The sequence below is a fragment of the Brassica napus genome, chromosome C1, assembly GCF_020379485.1.
Source record: "Brassica napus cultivar Da-Ae chromosome C1, Da-Ae, whole genome shotgun sequence".
Taxonomy (NCBI): Eukaryota; Viridiplantae; Streptophyta; class Magnoliopsida; order Brassicales; family Brassicaceae; genus Brassica; species Brassica napus.
The window spans coordinates 21,975,573-21,994,396 of record NC_063444.1 but is presented as its reverse complement, the minus strand read 5'-3'; the positions used below and the strand labels follow the sequence as shown (position 1 = coordinate 21,994,396).

The 18,824-nt window shown below is 39.0% G+C and overlaps 3 protein-coding genes across 6 annotated transcripts; 2 read left to right on the top strand and 1 right to left on the bottom strand.

Moving 5' to 3' along the window:
• Positions 1-317: 317 nt before the first annotated feature.
• Positions 318-2,997, bottom strand: LOC106402824 (BTB/POZ domain-containing protein At3g49900). 3 transcript variants are annotated; one of them, XM_022705694.2, is made up of 4 exons: positions 2,666-2,997; positions 2,516-2,531; positions 1,491-1,988; positions 318-1,410 (listed from the first exon to the last, which is right to left on the bottom strand). In XM_022705694.2, the coding sequence occupies exons 1-4, from the start codon at positions 2,833-2,835 to the stop codon at positions 652-654; spliced, it is 1,443 nt and encodes a 480-aa protein (XP_022561415.2). In that variant the 5' UTR covers positions 2,836-2,997; the 3' UTR covers positions 318-651. The 3 variants fall into 3 exon arrangements, with proteins under 3 accessions (XP_022561415.2, XP_013699074.2, XP_013699075.2); XM_013843620.3 differs by having other exon boundaries at positions 2,516-2,585; positions 2,666-2,993; XM_013843621.3 differs by lacking the exon at positions 2,516-2,531 and having other exon boundaries at positions 2,666-2,881.
• Positions 2,998-4,220: 1,223 nt separating this feature from the next.
• On the top strand, positions 4,221-4,937 carry LOC106406248 (60S ribosomal protein L26-1). Its single transcript, XM_013846873.3, has one exon. The coding sequence runs from the start codon at positions 4,311-4,313 to the stop codon at positions 4,749-4,751; it is 441 nt and encodes a 146-aa protein (XP_013702327.1). The 5' UTR covers positions 4,221-4,310; the 3' UTR covers positions 4,752-4,937.
• Positions 4,938-17,628: 12,691 nt separating this feature from the next.
• Positions 17,629-18,582, top strand: LOC106406247 (zinc finger protein AZF1). Of its 2 annotated transcripts, XM_013846872.3 has the most exons (2): positions 17,629-18,120; positions 18,256-18,582. In XM_013846872.3, exons 1-2 carry the CDS (start codon positions 17,791-17,793, stop codon positions 18,457-18,459), a joined length of 534 nt encoding a protein of 177 aa, XP_013702326.1. In that variant the 5' UTR covers positions 17,629-17,790; the 3' UTR covers positions 18,460-18,582. The 2 variants fall into 2 exon arrangements, with proteins under 2 accessions (XP_013702326.1, XP_013702325.1); XM_013846871.3 differs by having other exon boundaries at positions 17,629-18,582.
• The last annotated feature ends 242 nt before the right edge of the window (positions 18,583-18,824 follow it).

The following is an 18,824-nucleotide window of genomic DNA, read 5'->3' as shown; positions in this document are numbered from 1 at the left end:
TAAAAATGATTTAATTTTTTACAGTAGGTTTTTATGAATTATTATTAATTTTATGATATTTGGTTTTCTTGAAAATTGTATTGTAGCAGATTAATATATATTATATATTACAATTTGTGTTTTTATTTTCAGCAAAAAGAAATAACAATTCATTGTAATTAATTAATTTAAAATTTTGATTTTAAGTGAAGTGGCAGATTTGTAAATAAAAAAGAAATACAATGGCTAAATGTGTAAATAAAAAGAAATATTTAATCTGCTATACGTGTTTCCAGAATCTGTAAATGAGAAAGAAATACAGTGACTAAATATGTAAATAAAAAAAAAATTTAATCTGTTATCCTTGTTTCCAAACAACTTTCATTTAATATACTATCTAAGTTTACAAACAGTACCAAAAAGATACTTCAATTTTAATAATATAGATAAATGATTAAAAAAACTCATGAATAACTGGAATGAATGGAATGGAATTCAATTTCTTTATTCCATAACTTCCTTTATTCCATTTATTTAAGTTTCATTTTTTTATTTCCATTCATTCACGGTATTCCTTAAATTGGTAACCAGTTACAACAGTAGAATCACTCTTTGGCTACAAAACTTTACCGAGGGAAGATTATGGAATCTGGTAAGAGATAGAGAGAGAGATCATAAGTTTTTGATGTAGTGAGAGTGAAGCTCTTCTGAGACGTTGTCATCTTCTTTGGTCCATACGATATCTTCTAACCCATCATAAATCTCATCAACTGTATTCGCATTTTTCTTGGCTCCTTGTTTGGGTGATGATGAAGAGAAAGCATTCTTTAATCCATTTATCAGTCTTTTCCCCAGACTTTTCTCTCGTCGGTGCTGCGGCGGAGGAGAGGTTCCCCCTCGCAGGAAAGTCGTGCTCAGTAATGAAACCGAACCTCTCTCTCCTCTCTGCATCTTGTTTACGTTGTTACTCGTTCGGTGAACGCAGTGGAAGCTCGCGGATCGAGCAGAGTCCATCACGCTCCTTGAATTAGACTCCATGATCCGTTGTGATTCTTTCGATATGAGTTTCTTCATCTCCTCGAGCTCTTTCTCCAAGCTCTTTATCCTCGAGCTTGTTGAATCCATCGCTGCTCTTAGCCGGTAGTTTTGCCTCGCCGCCGTGTCTCGCTGTAGAAGCGACTCCAGCGTCGCGGAGGAGTCCTCTCGGTGTCGATGTCCGGCAGGAGCGCCGGTGGTGGCGACAGAATCCGCGGCAGCTATGATCGAGCGGCGCGTGTTGTTCTGCTCTTGTAGCATGGCGCGTACGATAAACCTCAGGGGCATTTTCGGGTTTTGGACGGCGTGAAGGAGTAACGGCGGCGAGAGTTTGTCGCAGTCTATCGAATTACATATCTCAACTTTCTCCTCCTCCGTTATCTCTCCGTTGTGCTCCTGCAAAATCATCCATCCAATTAAAAGCCGACACGTAACGTAATCAGTCAAATCACAATGACGAAATTAGCCCTGAGTACCTTCACGTAAGCATCAACGACTCTGTAAAGCAAATCGTGGCGCGGGAAATGCTGCTGCACGGCGTCGGCGACGACGACGAAATTTCCGGCGGGAAGTATAACGGCTTGCTCGAGAAACTCGTTGACGGAGTCTCCGTCTCCGATCTCCGTCAAAGCTTCGATGCATCTTCCGACTAAAAACGCCGCCGTTTCCGACTCCGGAAGCAAGGCGAGGCATGAACGGAGAACGATGCTGATGTAGTTAGCGTTGACGAAGACGACTCGTCGAAGATATGACTCCGTTAAGTTCTTCAGGTTATCTCTAATCATCAGAAGAAGCTCGACGGCGACTCTCAGCGAAACGACATTGAACGGCGTTAGCTCAATGTGAGCGCCATAACAGAAAGCAGTTACCAACGAGAACGTTTCGGCTGTTATGTTTAACGGCGGTGAGAGAGTTAATTCGTCAACGTCCGTTAGGTGGCGTTTTAAATAGCCGCTGCTTCTTGACAGAAGATCCTATAGAATAAAGATCACATAAAGCACAATTCTCTCTGATACTTATTTTTTTTTAGTTTTTGTTACAAAAATAAATCTCAAAAACTAAAAACACAAAAATGACATTTTTTATTTTGAAAATTTTAATTTAAATATTTTTAAAATTTGAAATCATATTCCCAAAACCACGATGCTCAACCCTAAACCCCTTAACTCTAAACCCCTTAAGGCCTTAACTCTAAACTCTAATGTCTAGATTAATTAACCCTAGGGTATATATAAGTGTAGATTTACTTCTTTTGATAAAACATTTAAATATATTTTGGTCATTTTCATTTTTAAGGTCTATATTTATGACAAAAATATTTTTAGTAAATTTCTAAATAATAAATCCAAACTTTTTTTGCTTATTCGCATTAAATGTGTAATATCTTCGCTAATTTTTAAAAATTAACAAATGGGAGAAATATGCAATTCGAAAATCAAATAAAAATATTGAGCAAATGGCAATGTCCGAAATTAGCAAACAAAAGTTTGAAAAATGTAACCTTATGAAGATGGAACCTTGTGCCGCCCACATGTACCAACGCATCAGGTTTAGAATTATGAACCAACGACCTTATTATAATATAGAAGAATAGGATTTAACTATATAAAAAATGGTCATGAAGAATGGTAAGGTTTTAGAGAAACAATACCATTTATTGACTCTAGATTCAAGCTCCATTGAAGGAGAAGAGAGACTGATACGTGGTTGGGGAGAAGGAGACAAAGATGAAGAAGAGGAAGAGAAGGAAGAAGAGTGATCCATGTAGTCTTCTTCTTCGTTTATCGTATCTACATGTCCTAAACTTGTCCATCGCTTCATTCTTTGTTCGAGAGAAAGAGGGAGGTAGAAGATGAAAGAATTTTTTTTAATGAGATTTCAGAGAAGATCGGTTAGGCTTTTGGGAGAGTAAAGAAGAGAAAAGAAAACATGGCAATAAATGTGGTAATAGAGGAAATAAATGATTCTTTGTGATCGTTACAATATACGTGAAAGTCTTTAAATGCATATTTTCCTTTATTTCTTCCAATAACCTGCTGTTTCGCAGAGAGGGACCACGGCCACATGCTCCTGATGTGTTTGGTTCTACATTCAAATTTCCACAAGATTTTAAATAAATTCAGACTCTTGTGTTTAGCACTTATGCATTAATCTTTTATTGGTATATCCATGTTTTATTGGTTTTGTGCAACTAACAAACATATTTGTGGCAGTAACATTGAACTGTTTATATAGCTTTGTTCAAACAATATCTACCAAGAGAACACTAGTTTGATTGTTCCGATGGCGTGGATGAAGCCTAAATTCACATGTTATATGGTCTCTACTCCGAAGCAGCAACGTGCCAGAAGTTCATAAAATGACTAGTTTAACCGGCCAGTGAGTGCAACACAATCCGATTCTCATGACACCCTCTTTTCTCGTCATCCGTTCCCATCAATTTTTCTATAAAATTCTTCTATATTTTTTTCACAAGGAATTCACCTATTCTGGTGACTGTGATCATTGTTTGGTTTTGTAATAGTTATTGTTTTTTTTCTTCCAAAAAAACAATTTTTCATTCAATCAAAATTTGAAATCTTGTGTTTTTGTACAAAACCATTTGATTTGTCAATCAATATTTTTAATAGATAGATTCCCTAAAATTTAGGGAAAACTATTATTTCAAAAATTAACCATTTATGAAGAAAAACCAAAATCAACATTTGTGGGGTTTTAATAAAAAAAAATGATTTTTTAGAAAGTGCTATATTTTAATTTTTTTTTTTTTAAATTACAAAATTTACAAAGATACGAATACAAACAACAAAGGCGTTTTGTTGTATTTTTTTTTCTTTCTCTCCGCTGATTTTGCATATAAATTAACAATATAAGCTTATTGATGAGTAACTCATATTTGAGGTTGACCTCAACCATGAGCAAATGTATGTTATAGACCAACAGAGTTACGTGTTCCCAACTAAAATTCGAATTTTATAATACATGCGTAGTATGGACTTGCATGATTGATGATTTCTTTACAAGAAAAATGATTTGCAGGATTCACACAATTTTTGGTTACTCTTTAAAATTTCTCTACACACCACGTATAATTTTTATGGAACAAGCCCATTATGACTTTCAATAGTAAAATTTAATAAAAGTCCAAGCCCATTTAAAACAAAGCCCTAATATTCGAGTAAACCTAGCTCTGCACGGACTATATATATTCTTTACTAACACTAACCTTCACTTCCCCGTCCCCAGAGAGAGAGAGAGAGAGAGAGCTTCTCCATTCCCCAAACCCGGCGGCGAAGATGAAGTACAACCCAAGAGTCACCTCCTCACGCAGGAAGAACAGGAAGGCTCACTTCACAGCCTCATCGAGCGAGAGGCGCGTCATCATGAGCTCACCTCTCTCCACTGATCTTCGCCAGAAGTATAACGTCAGATCCATGCCTATCCGCAAAGACGACGAGGTTCAGATCGTTCGCGGTACCTACAAGGGACGTGAAGGAAAGGTTGTCCAGGTGTACCGTCGCAAGTGGGTGATTCACATCGAGAGGATCACGAGGGAGAAGGTTAACGGAACCACCGTCAATGTCGGAGTTCAGCCGTCGAAAGTGGTGATTACAAAGCTTCGTCTTGATAAGGACAGGAAGTCGCTTTTGGAGAGGAAGGCCAAGGGACGTGCTGCTGCGGATAAGGACAAGGGAACCAAGTTTACTGCTGAGGATGTTATGCAGAACGTTGATTAATCAAAGTGTTGATTGAGTAAGGTGTTTTATCTTTTTAAGTTTTTAATCATAAGCAGTACTTTTGTGTTTTTAAATTTTCTTTTGTCGAATGTTTGCGGACATGAGTAAGGATCATTTCATCTCAATTTGGATTATGAGTTTTGACTCTTTTAGCCATTATCTAATGTTTGATGCTTTTTACATGAATGTTTGCTCTCTTGATTGTGGTTGGGATTGATGTGCTAGAGATTTAGTGACTACGTGATGCCTATTTAGTGAAGTGCTTGTACTACGAAAAACTGAATTGATTCGAGTCGTTATTTTCGTATTTTTGGGACTTTTTGCAATAGTTTTTTGCTAATAGCTGTGCGATTTATATTCGTATCATTTTATCTGAAACTATTATCTTGTCAAGTAAAAAACACTCCCGAAAACCAATCAAATTCATTTCTTGGAATCTATTCGGCTTAGAATCGTTTGCTCTGTAATGATAAAATTGTCTCATTGACCGTGTTACAAATGCGAAATCAGAGGATTACGTCATTCATTAAATTTTAAAAATCGAATCTCAAACCCAAGCCTCAAAATTTGCGAAGTAAGAAAAAGATTAGTGTCCATTGTAAAACCCCAAAGTTCATTGGTACTATATTGGTCTCGATTTTGGAAGACCTCACGCTGGAGAAGAGTTCCAAGCTCAGCATTACTGTTCACCTTATCTTTCACACTCGTCAAGTGATCAACTGCATACAATAACAATAACAATAACTTACGTCCGACACAGCATGCATTCCAAATCTTACCGTAAATGCAACATCAAAAATCAGTTTATCATATAATTCTAAATTTCTCCTTGTCGAGAAACGGGAAAAGAAATGCGAGTCACAAAGTTATGTACCGGCCTATCATGACATATCTTCGGAATCAGAACTTGCGGAGGTGGAGAATTGAAGATACACCTTTTGCCATTTGTAGATGTCGGTGAATAGTTCTGGTCCCTTGCTCATGGATTTCTAACACACTGGAGGTCTTCGGTTCGAACCGGGGCAAAGCCATATCATTAAAAGAAAAAGTTCTACAGAACAATATTGTAACGCCCCACCGCTTACGGGTAATGGGCCACACATGGCCGTTCACTCGGCCCGTGGGCCCATCCCATCCGACGAATGGTGTATTAATTTTTGAAGGTTTGGAATCATTGTTTACTGATCCTGCAATCACAATATGACATTTCTCCTTTGTCCTCACTTATACAGTATTGCGAATCACTTCTCAATAGCTTACCCAATCTTCCACTACTCCAGTTCAAACACGCTTAACCAATCTTCCACTACTCCAGTTCAAACACGCTTAACCTTAGAGTTTTAAACGGATGTGTGACGGAAAATATAAGTGTACTTTAGTGACATATCTAGCAAAATCAATTATTTTTAAACTTTTTATATATCAGAAACCAAGATGTTACTAATATATTCTTCTGACGTCGTGAGCCATCTTCCAACAATATAGGCTTTGAGATGAATCATCTTTTTTTCCCGGAAAGAAGCTTCATTAGTAAAGTATAAAATATTAACTCAAAAGCTATACAAATTCATTTCTTGTTTTAGGTTGTGAGTTCACTTGTCAGTTACTACCACAATATAGGCTTAAGAGTAGGAGAACGCTGTTCAGATCGGTGAAGTTGTTGTCGACAAAGATCAACAATGTTTTGAGAAACTTCATTAGTTAAAGTATAAAATATTAACTCAAAAACTATAATCTCATTTCTTGTTTTAGGTCGTGAGCTCACTTGCCAGTTACTACCACTATGATTTGATGGCTTAAGAGTAGGAGAACACTGTTCAGATTGGTGAATTCGTTGTCGACCAAGATCAACAATGTTTTGAAAAACTTCGATCCTATTTGAAGAAAATGAACTTCCAAGTGAAAAAACTAGACGACTTTCGTGTTATTGAAGATGTATAGTCAAGACGGAGCTGTAGTAGTTCATGAACTACGACATCAGATGAGGATATAAGAAGCTGGCCGGGTGAGTTAATGAGCATTCAAGGAAGAATTATTGAAGGAGTCAGTTTAAAAGAAGAATTGAAGAAGAAGCAATCTAACTCAGAAGAAAGGAAGATTGGCTTATTCGTTGAAGAAGAAGATATGGAAAGTTTCCATTAAATAGATTTTATGTCTAGGGTTTCTCCTCTAAAGAATATAAAGAGGAGGCTTGGCACGGTGTGGCGTGGTAACACAGAGAGAGAGCTTTTAGCAATAGGAGGTTTGCAAGTCCGAATAAGGAGAAGCAAAGCCACTAGGGGTTAAGGGTTTGAGTGGTTCATAGACTACGTGAAGTCTGTGAAAGAGGAAGACTAGTCAACAAGTCAAGGTTTGTCTTGAACTTGCTTGAAGGATTGGTTTTAAGAAGAACTTGTATGTGCTTTTAAAAGGATTAATCTAGTCGAATTCATTGAAAAGAAATATCCATGTGTTACTGTGTGTTCTAGTTAGTGTAACTTGATTATCTTACATCAACAAGTGGTATCAGAGCGGGTATCTGTATTTTTTTTAAATAGGTAAGATCCTGCGGAGTAAGATGGACAGCTACCGTGAGATGTTGTCACACTCAAAGGTGATCCTTGAAGTAGGAAACTACAGCTTTTGGAAGGCTCGTATGAAGGCAACGATCAAGGGGATAGATCCTCTGGCGTGGAAAGCTGTGGAATCTGGGTGGACGGCACCTGTTGCCAGAGGTGATGATGGAACTGATGTACCAAAGGGAGAAGAGCTATGGACGGATGAAGAAAACAAGATGGCTAAATTCAATGCGAGAGCTCTTACTGTTATTCACTGCAGTGTAGCGAGAAAGCAATTTGAGCTGATTCAAGGGTGTGAGTCAGCAAAAGATGCATGGAACATTCTCCAAGTACATTTTGAAGGAACACTGAAGGTTCAGAGCTCCAGAAAAGACATGCTTGCAACCAGATTTGAGGAACTTAAAATGGATGAAAATGAATCGATTGGTGACTTCAGCTCCAAGCTCAGCTCACTAGCTCACGAAGCATTAACGCTTGGTAAAAAATACAAAGAAAAGAAGCTAGTGAAGAAGTTCCTAAGGTGTCTACTAGCTAAATTCATGCCATACAAGGCAGCTATGAGCGTTTCTCTGAACACTGACGAGATGACGTTTGATGAAGTAGTCGGGATGCTTCAAGCTCATGAAATGGAGGTCTCTGGTGGAAAGAAGGAAAAAGGAATCGCTTTAGCATCAGTAGAAAAAACTAAAGCTGCGGATAATGATCCAGTGAGCCTATTGGTCAGGCGATTTGACAGAGCTCTACGCAGGGTAGAGCAAGGACAGAAGAGGTTTGTTCCAGGGAGGAAGACAGCTGCTGAATCTGACAAGGAGAACAAGAAGGCTGATGTCAAGTGCTATGAATGCAAGGGATACGGTCACTTCAGAACCGATTATCCAACGGTCAAGAGAAGAGAGTTTCAGTGTCATGGATGTCAAGGTTTTGGACATACTCAGGCTGAGTGTGAGGCAGATGGAAAAAGGAAAAAGGAAAGATCCATGATTGGAATCGATGACAGTAACTCAGAAAGTGACAGTGAGGAAGAGTTGAATAACTTTGTGGCATTTCTTGGAATAACTGACTTTGAATCAGGCTCTGAAAGCAATGGTGAACCAGAGAGAGAGTTAGATGAAAGCTACAAGGAGGTGCGTGAAACACTAATCAAACTCAGTATGGAGAACCTCTCACTCATTAAGGAAAAAGAGAGGTTAGAAGCTGAACTGTCCCTTGTTCGAGTTGAACTACAGAAAGAAGCTGAACTGGCTAAGGAGAGTGTCGGACTAATCAAGGAAAAACTAATTCTTGCCAAACAAGCTGAAGAACTCAGACAGGAAGTGGTAGCTGAGAAACAGGTGTCAGCAGATCTCCAGGCAAAACTCGACCATCAGAATAAAAACAACAAGATGCTCACTGGAACCAAGCAACTGGACAAGATTCTGTGTGCTGGAAGAACAGAAAGCTCGCACATGGGTCTGGGCTACACTGGGAGGCAGAGTAGTAATACAGGAAAGACACAATTTGTGTCAGGAGGCTATGCACATGGAGAGGAATTCAACTCAAAGTCAACTGTGCATCAGACTACTGAGTGTTTCTTCTGTGGAAAGTTCGGACACTACAAAAGGTTCTGCTATACGTACCTCAACAGGGTCACTCAAATGTGGAAGCAACGGAAGTTCTGGAGGATTGGAAAAACGAATCAAGTCTGGATGAAGAAGACTGATCTGTATTCAGTAGCAGCTAACAGTGGAGCTGGTGGAATTAGGTGTAACATGGCACGCGTCACAGATGAGCTAGATTCAGACGAACCATGGTATTTTGACAGCGGTTGTTCCAGACATATGACATGCAATGCTGAGTATCTCAAAGAAGTGTCAAAAGTTAAAGGTGGAAAGGTTACCTTTGGAGATGGAGGATATGGAATCATCAAAGGCAAAGGCATCACGTGCAACTCAGAGTTACCTAAGATAGCAAATGTGTACTTCGTCAAAGGACTAAAAGCAAATCTGATTAGTGTTAGTCAATTGTGTGATGAAGGACTCACTGTAGTATTCTCAGCGACTGACTGTCGTGCAATAAATGCATATGGCGTGACGATTTTGCAAGGAATCAGATCTGGTAACAACTGCTACATGTGGGAAAAGAAGATCAAATGCATGACAGCGCAAGGAAATGTTGAACTATGGCATCAAAGATTGGGACACATGAATATCAGGAATATGACAAATCTGGTGCATAAGGATCTAGTTAGGGGAGTACCAAAGCTCCGATTTGATGATCAGATGGTGTGTGGAGCTTGCAATCAGGGAAAGCAAGTAAAAGTTCAACACAAGAAGGTTCAAGATGTACAAGCTTCAGCACCACTTGATCTAATTCATATGGATCTCATGGGGCCAATGTAGAAAGAGAGCATTGGAGGCAAGAAGTATGTGTTTATGCTGGTAGATGACTACACTCACTTCACTTGGGTTCGATTCATCAGAGAGAAATCGGAAACTGCAGAAAGCTTCAAAATCCTGGGTCTTCAACTCATAAATGAAAGAGGAGGAATCAATAAGATACGCAGTGATCATGGTGGAGAAATTGAGAATGGAGTTATGATGGAATTCTGTGAACAAAAGGGCATTAGTCATCAGTTTGCAGCACCAAGAACCCCGCAGCAGAATGGAGTGGTTGAACGAAAGAACATGACTCTACAGGAGATGGCTTGTGCAATGATTCATGGAAAAAAAATACCTCAGAGATTCTGGGCATAAGCATTGAGTACTGCGTGCTACATCATTAACCGAGTTTATGTTCGAAAAGGGACCACAAAAACTCCTTATGAAATGTGGAATGGAAAAACACCTAATATTGGTTATTTTCATATTTTTGGTTGCAGGTGCTACATCCTAAATGACAAGGACTATCTTGGAAAATTCGACTCCAGAAGTGATGAGGGAATCTTTCTGGGTTATTCAGGAACTAGCACAGCTTACCGAGTTTACAACAAGAGATCAGCAGTCATCGTGGAATCCGTGAATGTGGTGTTTGATGACATGACATCTGTAACTTCGGAGCAATGGGAGTCAGATGAAGACATTGAAAAGGAGGAAACCCGGGTCAATGACAAATCACCCGAAGAGAGCGAGATAGAAGGGGATGTGATTGAGTCAGAAGCTTCAGTTCCTCAACAAGTCAATCAGCAAGTTCATCGGAATCATTCAGTGTCAGATGTCATTGGAGGAGTTGAGGAAGGTCGCAAAACTCATGGAAAAGTGATCAACTTCAGGGACATGGTTCAGTTTGCATGTTTTGTCTCTGTTGTCGAACCTAAGACACATACTGAAGCACTTCGAGATGAGTATTGGATTGTTTCCATGGAGGAAGAGTTAGAACAATTTACACGGAATGATGTATGGGAGTTGGTGGCTCGACCTAATGGAGTCAACATTGTTGGAACCAAGTGGATCTTCAAAAACAAAACAGATGAACATGGAGAAGTGGTTCACAACAAGGCACGACTTGTAGCACAAGGTTACTCACAAATCGAAGGAGTTGATTTTGAAGCAACCTTTGCTCCAGTTGCAAGACTGGAATCCATACGGTTATTTCAGGGGATGACATGTATAATAAACTTCAAGGTGTATCAAATGGATGTGAAGAGTGCCTTCTTAAATGAGATACTGCAAGAAGAAGTGTATGTAGAACAAACAAAGGGGTTTGAGGATCCAATCCATCACAATCATGTGTACCGACTTAAGAAAGCCTTGTATGGATTGAAGCAGGCACCTCGGGCTTGGTATGAGAGACTTACTAGATTCCTTGTGGACGGTGGCTACATCAGAGGAAGTGTAGACAAGACCTTGTTCTTCATGGAAAAACAGAAGGACATAGTTATTATTCAGATCTATGTGGATGATATAATCTTTGGGAGCACATCTCAATCAATGGTAGACGAGTTTGTGAAGAACATGACACAAGAATTTGAGATGAGTATGTGTGGTGAGCTGAAGTACTTCTTGGGGCTACATATTGATCAATCAGAGAAAGGAGTATTTATATCTCAAGCCGCATATGCACAAAGTCTGGTGAAACGATTTGGACTTACGGACAGCAAGATCTCCAAAACACCTATGAGTGCCACCTTGAAACTTGCACGCGATGAAGCAGGAGAGGATGTTGACACAAAGCTTTATCGAGGGATGATTGGGAGTTTACTATATCTCACAGCTAGTAGACCGGATCTATCATTCAGTGTTGGGGTCTGTGCGAGATATCAAGCTAAACCGAAGGTGTCTCACCTAAATGTTGTGAAAAGAATCATCAAGTATGTCAAAGGAACAGAGAACCTTGGAGTGTACTACTCAAGAAACTCGAATGAGAACTTGGTGGGCTACTGTGATGCAGACTGGGCAGGATGTGCTGATGACAGGAAAAGCACAAGTGGAGGATGTTTCTTTCTTGGAAACAATCTCATTTCATGGTTGAGTAAGAAGCAAAACTTTGTATCACTTTCTACAGCAGAAGCATAATATATCGCTATGGGAAGCTGTTGTTCACAACTGATCGGGATGAAACAAATGTCAGCTGATTATGGAATGCACGCTGGTCCTCTTCTTGTATACTGCGACAATAAAAGTGCAATCGATATGTCAAAGAATCCAGTTCAGCATTCGCGAACAAAGCACATTGACATCAGGCACCATTTCATCAGAGAATTAGTTGAAGACAATCAGGTAGTCATCGATCATGTAGTTTCTGATTCTCAATTGGCTGATATATTTACTAAATCTCTTGAATACACCCGTTTTATTACTCTAAGAAATGCAATTGGAGTATGTAACCTTGACCATTGAGTCAAGATGTGCAGATGTTAGTGCAGGTACATGCTCAGGATGTACGTATAATTCAGATTATGTTTGGACCTGAGAACGCTGTGGAAAAGAGCTGCTTGCTGTGCCGTCAATATGTGAGGTACAGGTTTCGCGTCAATCTGTGGTCCCTCCCTAATCTTAAAAGAGCCAGTTATGTTTCAGAAAGATGCTTAAAAAAAAAAAAGGAAAACAAGGGTGACAATATGGGTTTCACAGCACGCAGATAAAGGTTGAAAACCCCACATGATTGATAAAGGCATGGCAATGTGAAAGCTAGCCATAAAAAGATAATCAGGTGCACCAGATAGTAAAATCTTCAAAGAGTGATACGTGCAACCTGAATCAAGTGCTGAGCCAAGTCTTGCAGTACTCATCTTAAAAGGTACAACGCATTTTTTTTATGAGATCAAGATTGGCCAATTGGGAGTTTGTTAACTCGTGTTTGATTACTATTCTGAAAGTCTTGTGATACACGATTGATTCACAAATGTGCTTGAATGACCTTGGGTTTGGATAGGAGAATTTGAAAGTACATGCCAAATAAGGAAAAAGGCTAACAAGGAGGGACCGGAGTTGCAATTTCGGACAAGTTGATTGAGTTTCCCTCTTAAGGGACGTTGTGAATCAGAAACCCTAAACGATTACTGTTTAAAATCAAGAACTGCTCCTCACCGTCTCTTTTGCTCTCAATCAAAAAGGCGATTTCTTGACATCTATGGTGAGAACGAAGCACATGGCTAAACGTGACGTTGCAATTGCTTCCTCGTCACATACAGAGGATGAATCACCAAGACCCCATCTCGCTGATGAAGGATCTGAGGCAACTCCTCCGAGAAATGAGTTACCGACAACAAACCTGCTCCCAGAGGTCACGGAGGAACTAGACGAGTTCAACACTGCACGTGAGAAGGCTCTGTCTGACGAAAGCGGTGATCAGCAAGTCTCCTTTGTCCAAGAAAAAGGTTCGATTGCTCCAGATGCTACGACATCGACTGACCCAACACCGCCTAAGTCTCCATCTGCCCCACTCGACGCTACGCCGACTGAATCACTCAGATCTGAAAAACCAAATCAGGTATCCGACCCTCTTTTGCTTCTTTGCCCTGATGAAAAGATCGATTCTGGTGACAAGGCAGAAGAGCAGAGTCAGGATCGATCTGAGGCAGGGGCAGAGGATGTAGTTTCTCTCGGGTCATCGGCTGAAGAAATCTCTGAGAAACGAAGCATGAAGAAGCGGGTGATGAAGAAATTGGGATTAGGATCTTCAAAGCGACGCAAGACGAGTAAATCTGGCGCCTCTAAGTCCACATCTAAGGCACCATCGACTGATGAGTTGAGTCCTCCAGTCCTTGCTCAGAATACCTCTGTTTCAAGCCGTGTTCGATCCAGGAAAGCATATGAGAGAAGTGTTGCGGTTGAAGTGTCCCTAGTCACCGAGAGGGTTCAACAATTTATGCGTCGGAGCCTCATAGCCGAGAGATCTGTGGATATGACTGAGAAGGATCAGTGGGGCTATGTTGAGATCATCGCAAAAGGTTCTATGGGAACCACAGTCTCAGCACTCGGAAACTATGTTGAACAAGTCGTTGTTGAGTTCTATGCAGGTCTTCCTGACACAAAGGTTAAAGCAGATGCAGAGGAGATAGCGGTCCAAGTACGTGGTCACACGTATGAGTTCTCACCAACAATGATCAACGAGGCTCTGCATGTCGAACCTCTGGATGAAGATGAGGTAGAAGAAGAGACCACTCTTGATAGCATCTCGAAGTCTGAGTTGGCTGAGTTTCTCACTGAAGGAACTCGAAAAGAATGGGACAATCTGACCACTGCTGACTTGTCTCCCCGCTACGGTGCCCTCATGATCATTGCTGCCTACAATTGGATCCCGTCTATACACAAGACACATGTCTCTGTTGATCGAGCACAGTTGATCTACAAGATGGCTCGAGGAATCCGAGTTGATATGAGAAGATTGATCTTCAGGCAAGTCATGAATCTTGGTGTGGTGCAGAAGAATGACTCTCGCTGGTTGATATTTCCTCGCTTGATCATGAGTGTCCTCCAGAAGCAACATCGTGTCTATCTTCTTCCGGGTGAAAAAGCTCAGGGTCCAATGGTCTATACAAAGGACAAACGGGTTGGTGAGATCTATGAACAGCGTCTCGCTAAAGCAAAGGGTAAGGCAAAGAAGGGAGGGGAAGGAAAACTTTCCTCAAGATCAGCTCGCGTGTCACACCCTCTGCCATCATCCTCAAGTGCTCCGACTCCAAGCACCACCACAGGACCGCGACATTTTAGTGTGCATGACCTTGGCTCTGTTTCCATACCTCGAGGAGTACTGACTCAGGATGATCTTCACAAGGACTTACAGCAAACCACCCGAGCTCTTCAAGCACTGACTGACATTGTTCAGGATCTGAGTCGCTCTGTTGCAGGTTAGTAACATCTTATTCTTTTGTGACTCTTGTGTTTACATTCGTTTTTAACCCTTGTGCTGACAAGCAGGGGGAGAAGATGAGGATTAAGATGAAGAAGGGCTAAGTTTGTGGGGGAGCAACCTTTGATGTTTATTTGCTTTATGTACTTTCCGATTGCACCACTTGCTGCAATTGTGTTTATCTTATTATTCAGACTGATCATGGTTTATGGGGGAGTATTTATGTGTGTTGTCTTTGTTAAGATGTATTAAATACTTGAACCCAACTATTAAGATAATATAAGTATGCTTTTGGTTGCTTCATGCCTATATGTGTTTGCTCGTGTTTGTTGCGAATCCCTGTGTTGTGTGTGTGACTTCATCTTAGGTACTTGTGAGACGCAAGGAATAAAAAGGGGGAAATTGAAGATGTATAGTCAAGACGGAGTTGTAGTAGTTCATGAAGCACGACATGAACTACGACATCAGATGAGGATACAAGAAGCTGGTCGGGTGAGTTAATGAGCATTCAAGGAAGAATTACTGAAGGAGTCAGTTTAAAGGAAGAATTGGAGAAGAAGCAATCTAACTCAGAAGAAAGGAAGATTGGCTTATTCGCTGAAGAAGAAGATATGGAAAGTTTCCATTAAATAGATTTTATGTCTAGGGTTTCTCCTCTAAAGAATATAAAGAGGAGGCTTGACACGGTGTGGCGTGGTAACACACAGAGAGAGCTTTTAGCAATAGGAGGTTTGCAAGTCCGAATAAGGAGAAGCAAAGCCACTAAGGGTTAAGGGTTTGAGTGGTTTATAGACTACGTGAAGTCTATGAACGAGGAAGACTAGTCAACAAGTCAAGGTTTGTCTTGAACTTGGTTGAAGGATTGTTTTTAAGAAGAACTTGTATGTGCTTTTAAAAGGATTAATCTAGTCGAATTCATTGAAAAAAATATCTCTGTGTTACTGTGTGTTCTAGTTAGTGTAGCTTGATTATCTTACATCAACAGTATTGCCAACAATCCCGTCGATTCGGTGGACTCTCATGGACCATATAGTAAGTAGTTCGAGGAAAGTGATCACTGGTGGATACAATTAAATTAGCAGTAGAGATACATCTATTCTTCTAAGAAAAATAGATGAAAAGAATCCCAGCAGAGAAATGCAAGGACTGCGGTGTCCAAAATATAATAAATGTAATTATGTTTTGTGCTAAAACATAAAACATCGTTTTTAAATATTTTTTTGAAAATTTAACAAAATAACTTATTTTTTATCAAAAACAAAATAACTTTTGAGTTAACATAATTAAATAAGCTCACTTTGATTTCGTGTAGAAAACACATCTGTTAACATAGCTAAATAAGATAACTTTTTAGTTAACATAATTAAATAAGCTCACTTTTATTTACTCTTACATTTTTCCTCTATTTTATCTCACTCACTCACTTGCTCCCGGGACCTCTTTTATCTCAAGTTTCCATTTTACATCATTATCATCCCATGTAACTGTCTCCACTTCTTTTCTATGGGATTCAAACTCATCCGTTCTCAATATGTATATATCTCTTTTTCTAAAATATAAAGTTGTTCATGATAATAGAAAAAAAGAGTGGAAAATCTAGAAAACTTTTGAAAAGAAATTGATCACATCTTAAGTTCCAGGGTCCAAAATTGAAATTTTGTTACTTATATTTGTTTAATAAGCCTAGCTATAGGATTTAAACCCTTTGGTTGTAGTCTGTAGAACAAAATAGCAACTTACAAGCAAACATGTTTATACAGATTTAACAAAAAAAAGTGAGAGAGAGAATGAAGTGGGTGATCACAACCAATGTAGTAGCCTGAGACTTAAGAAAGTCTCGTACCGTCTTTTTTAAGTCTCCACCAAATACCCATCCACTTCCACCATTTGTAACAAACCACGTGTCCCAACTAGAGTTGCTAACCAATGAAAAAACGACAGCTCGGTTATGACCCAACGCCACACATGACAAGTGAAAAGATTCGCTAACTTGACCAATGGCCAAGCCTTTAAACCAACTCCGAAGTTATTGGCAACTCAAAAACTTCATCAACAACACATGTTGCATTTTATGCCTTCCTCATTTTATATAAGTAATACCATAGATGTGTTTAAATTACTATTAGAATCAGGATCGGCTTTGAAATTTAAGAAGTTTTAAATATTTTAGTGTAAACTTTTTAAAAAAGTTATAATTTAAAATTATAAAATATATACATACTTTTATTAAAAAAAAATTGAGGGTCAAATTTTATATTTCATTGGATTATATGCCCAGAGTCAGTTCTACGTAAAATATAATAACAAAAGAAAAACTGAAAACAAAATTTGTGTCAAAAACTAGCAACTAACACCATAAGAAATATATAAAGCATTATTAGATCGATCCAACACAAAGGTATTATCTAATAAGTCAGTTCTACAAAGTCAGTTATTCTTGTGATTATCTTTTTTTTTTTTTGTGATTATCTAATAAGAACGATCCAACACAAAGGTATTACTGTAAAATATATTTAGTGTTATTAAATATTATCTTTTGAAATCTGTGATTGTCCTTTTTTTCTTTGATTCATATAAATTTTGCTACTAGAAAATGTGGATAAATTGAATTAGATGACCAGATCATGATTTGGACTGCTACCTATCGCCAAAATTAGCACAGCTTTGATAAGTACTTAGTATTCCATCTTTGTGAATGTGTTACCTTTTTCGACTTTTCAATAAAGTTCGATGTTAGACTCTAATACATATATAGTTACATGATTTTTCCCCACCGCACATCATTTTAAAATAGGCATTCGTAGATTACACATTATAATATAATAAGCTGTTGCTATTGAAAAGATGTTATTTTCTAAGTCTTTGATGTAACTAATCAATTTGGAGTTTCAATGTACTTATATGTTTAGCTCGATCTAATATGGTTTTAGATTTCAGTTTTTTGTATTATTTTTTGTATGTAGGGAATATAATTAGTTCAATTATAAATAATTATATTAAAGATAAAAACAGGATGAGATATAAATGGATATGGAAGAAGCATCACTTGATCACTTAGAGCCCACGTTCCCACTCTTAATCACCCAAAAATTATAACAAAGACGTGCTCTCACATCTCATCTCACTCCCTCACCAGCTCACTCACTCTCTCTATCTTCTTTTTATAAAACAAATCTCCCTCTCTATCATCAATTAATCAAAGGCGATCATATATGGCTCTCGACACTCTCAATTCTCCGAACTCCACCACCACCGCTCCCTCTCCATTCCTAACCGAGCCGGAGAATCTTGAGCCGTGGACCAAAAGAAAACGCACAAAACGACACCGTATAGATGATCAATCCAATCCTCCCTCCGAAGAAGAGTATTTTGCTCTCTGCCTCCTCATGCTTGCTCGTGGCTCCTCCGATGATGATCAGCACTCTTCTCCTCCTCATCCACCGTCTGATCACCACCATCGAGACTACAAGTGCTCAGTCTGTGGCAAATCTTTCCCGTCTTACCAAGCGTTAGGTGGACACAAAACCAGTCACCGGAAACCGGTTAGTAATAATAATAATAATAACCACGACGGTCATAATAACAGTGGTAACGGTTCCATTACTAATAACGGAAATATTAGTAACGGTTTGATTGGTCATAGTGGAAAGACTCATAAGTGCTCCATCTGTTTTAAGTCGTTTCCATCTGGTCAAGCGTTGGGCGGTCACAAACGGTGTCATTACGACGGTGGTAACGGTAATAGCAACATTAACGGTAACGGTAGTAACAACCACGGGTTTGACCTGAACTTACCGGCCGATCAAGTATTTGAAGTTTCTTGCGATGATACACTTGGGAAAAGTCAGCTCTCCGGCGAAGAAACAAAGTCGCCGTTGTGATTTTTTTATTTTTATTTTTACCGATCAGCTAGCTAGTGATCGATCATTAGCTGATGAGTCTGTAATGAAAATGATTGGAGTGGACTTTGGATTATTTTTATCCTATGAGATTTATTCAACTTACTGGTGATTCTCCACCGCTTTATGTATCCAAATCAAGCTTCTCACAAAGTGATTCATCCTGGTTTGATTGGAACGACGAAGAAGTATTTTTAATGTAAAAAAAAAATACTTCGAATTTGAATCTGATTTTTTGCATGCTTCATAAAGATGGTTAAAGCTATTTTCTTCTTTTTTTACGTAAACAAAAAGAAAAATATTGTTTATAGATAGTAAAAAAAAAACGAGGAAATATTGAATCTTAT

Excerpts from the sequence above, each read along its gene's own strand:
- LOC106406247 (XM_013846871.3), top strand. The coding sequence starts at position 17,791 with ATGGCTCTCGACACTCTCAATTCTCCGAACTCCACCACCACCGCTCCC.
- LOC106406248 (XM_013846873.3), top strand. The coding sequence starts at position 4,311 with ATGAAGTACAACCCAAGAGTCACCTCCTCACGCAGGAAGAACAGGAAG.
- LOC106402824 (XM_013843620.3), bottom strand. The coding sequence starts at position 2,835 with ATGAAGCGATGGACAAGTTTAGGACATGTAGATACGATAAACGAAGAA. Across the intron at positions 2,586-2,665 it reads GAATCTAGAGTCAATAAATG|GTCGTTGGTTCATAATTCTA; the intron begins GTATTGTTTCTC and ends TATTATAATAAG. Across the intron at positions 1,411-1,490 it reads TCGTTGATGCTTACGTGAAG|GAGCACAACGGAGAGATAAC; the intron begins GTACTCAGGGCT and ends ATGATTTTGCAG.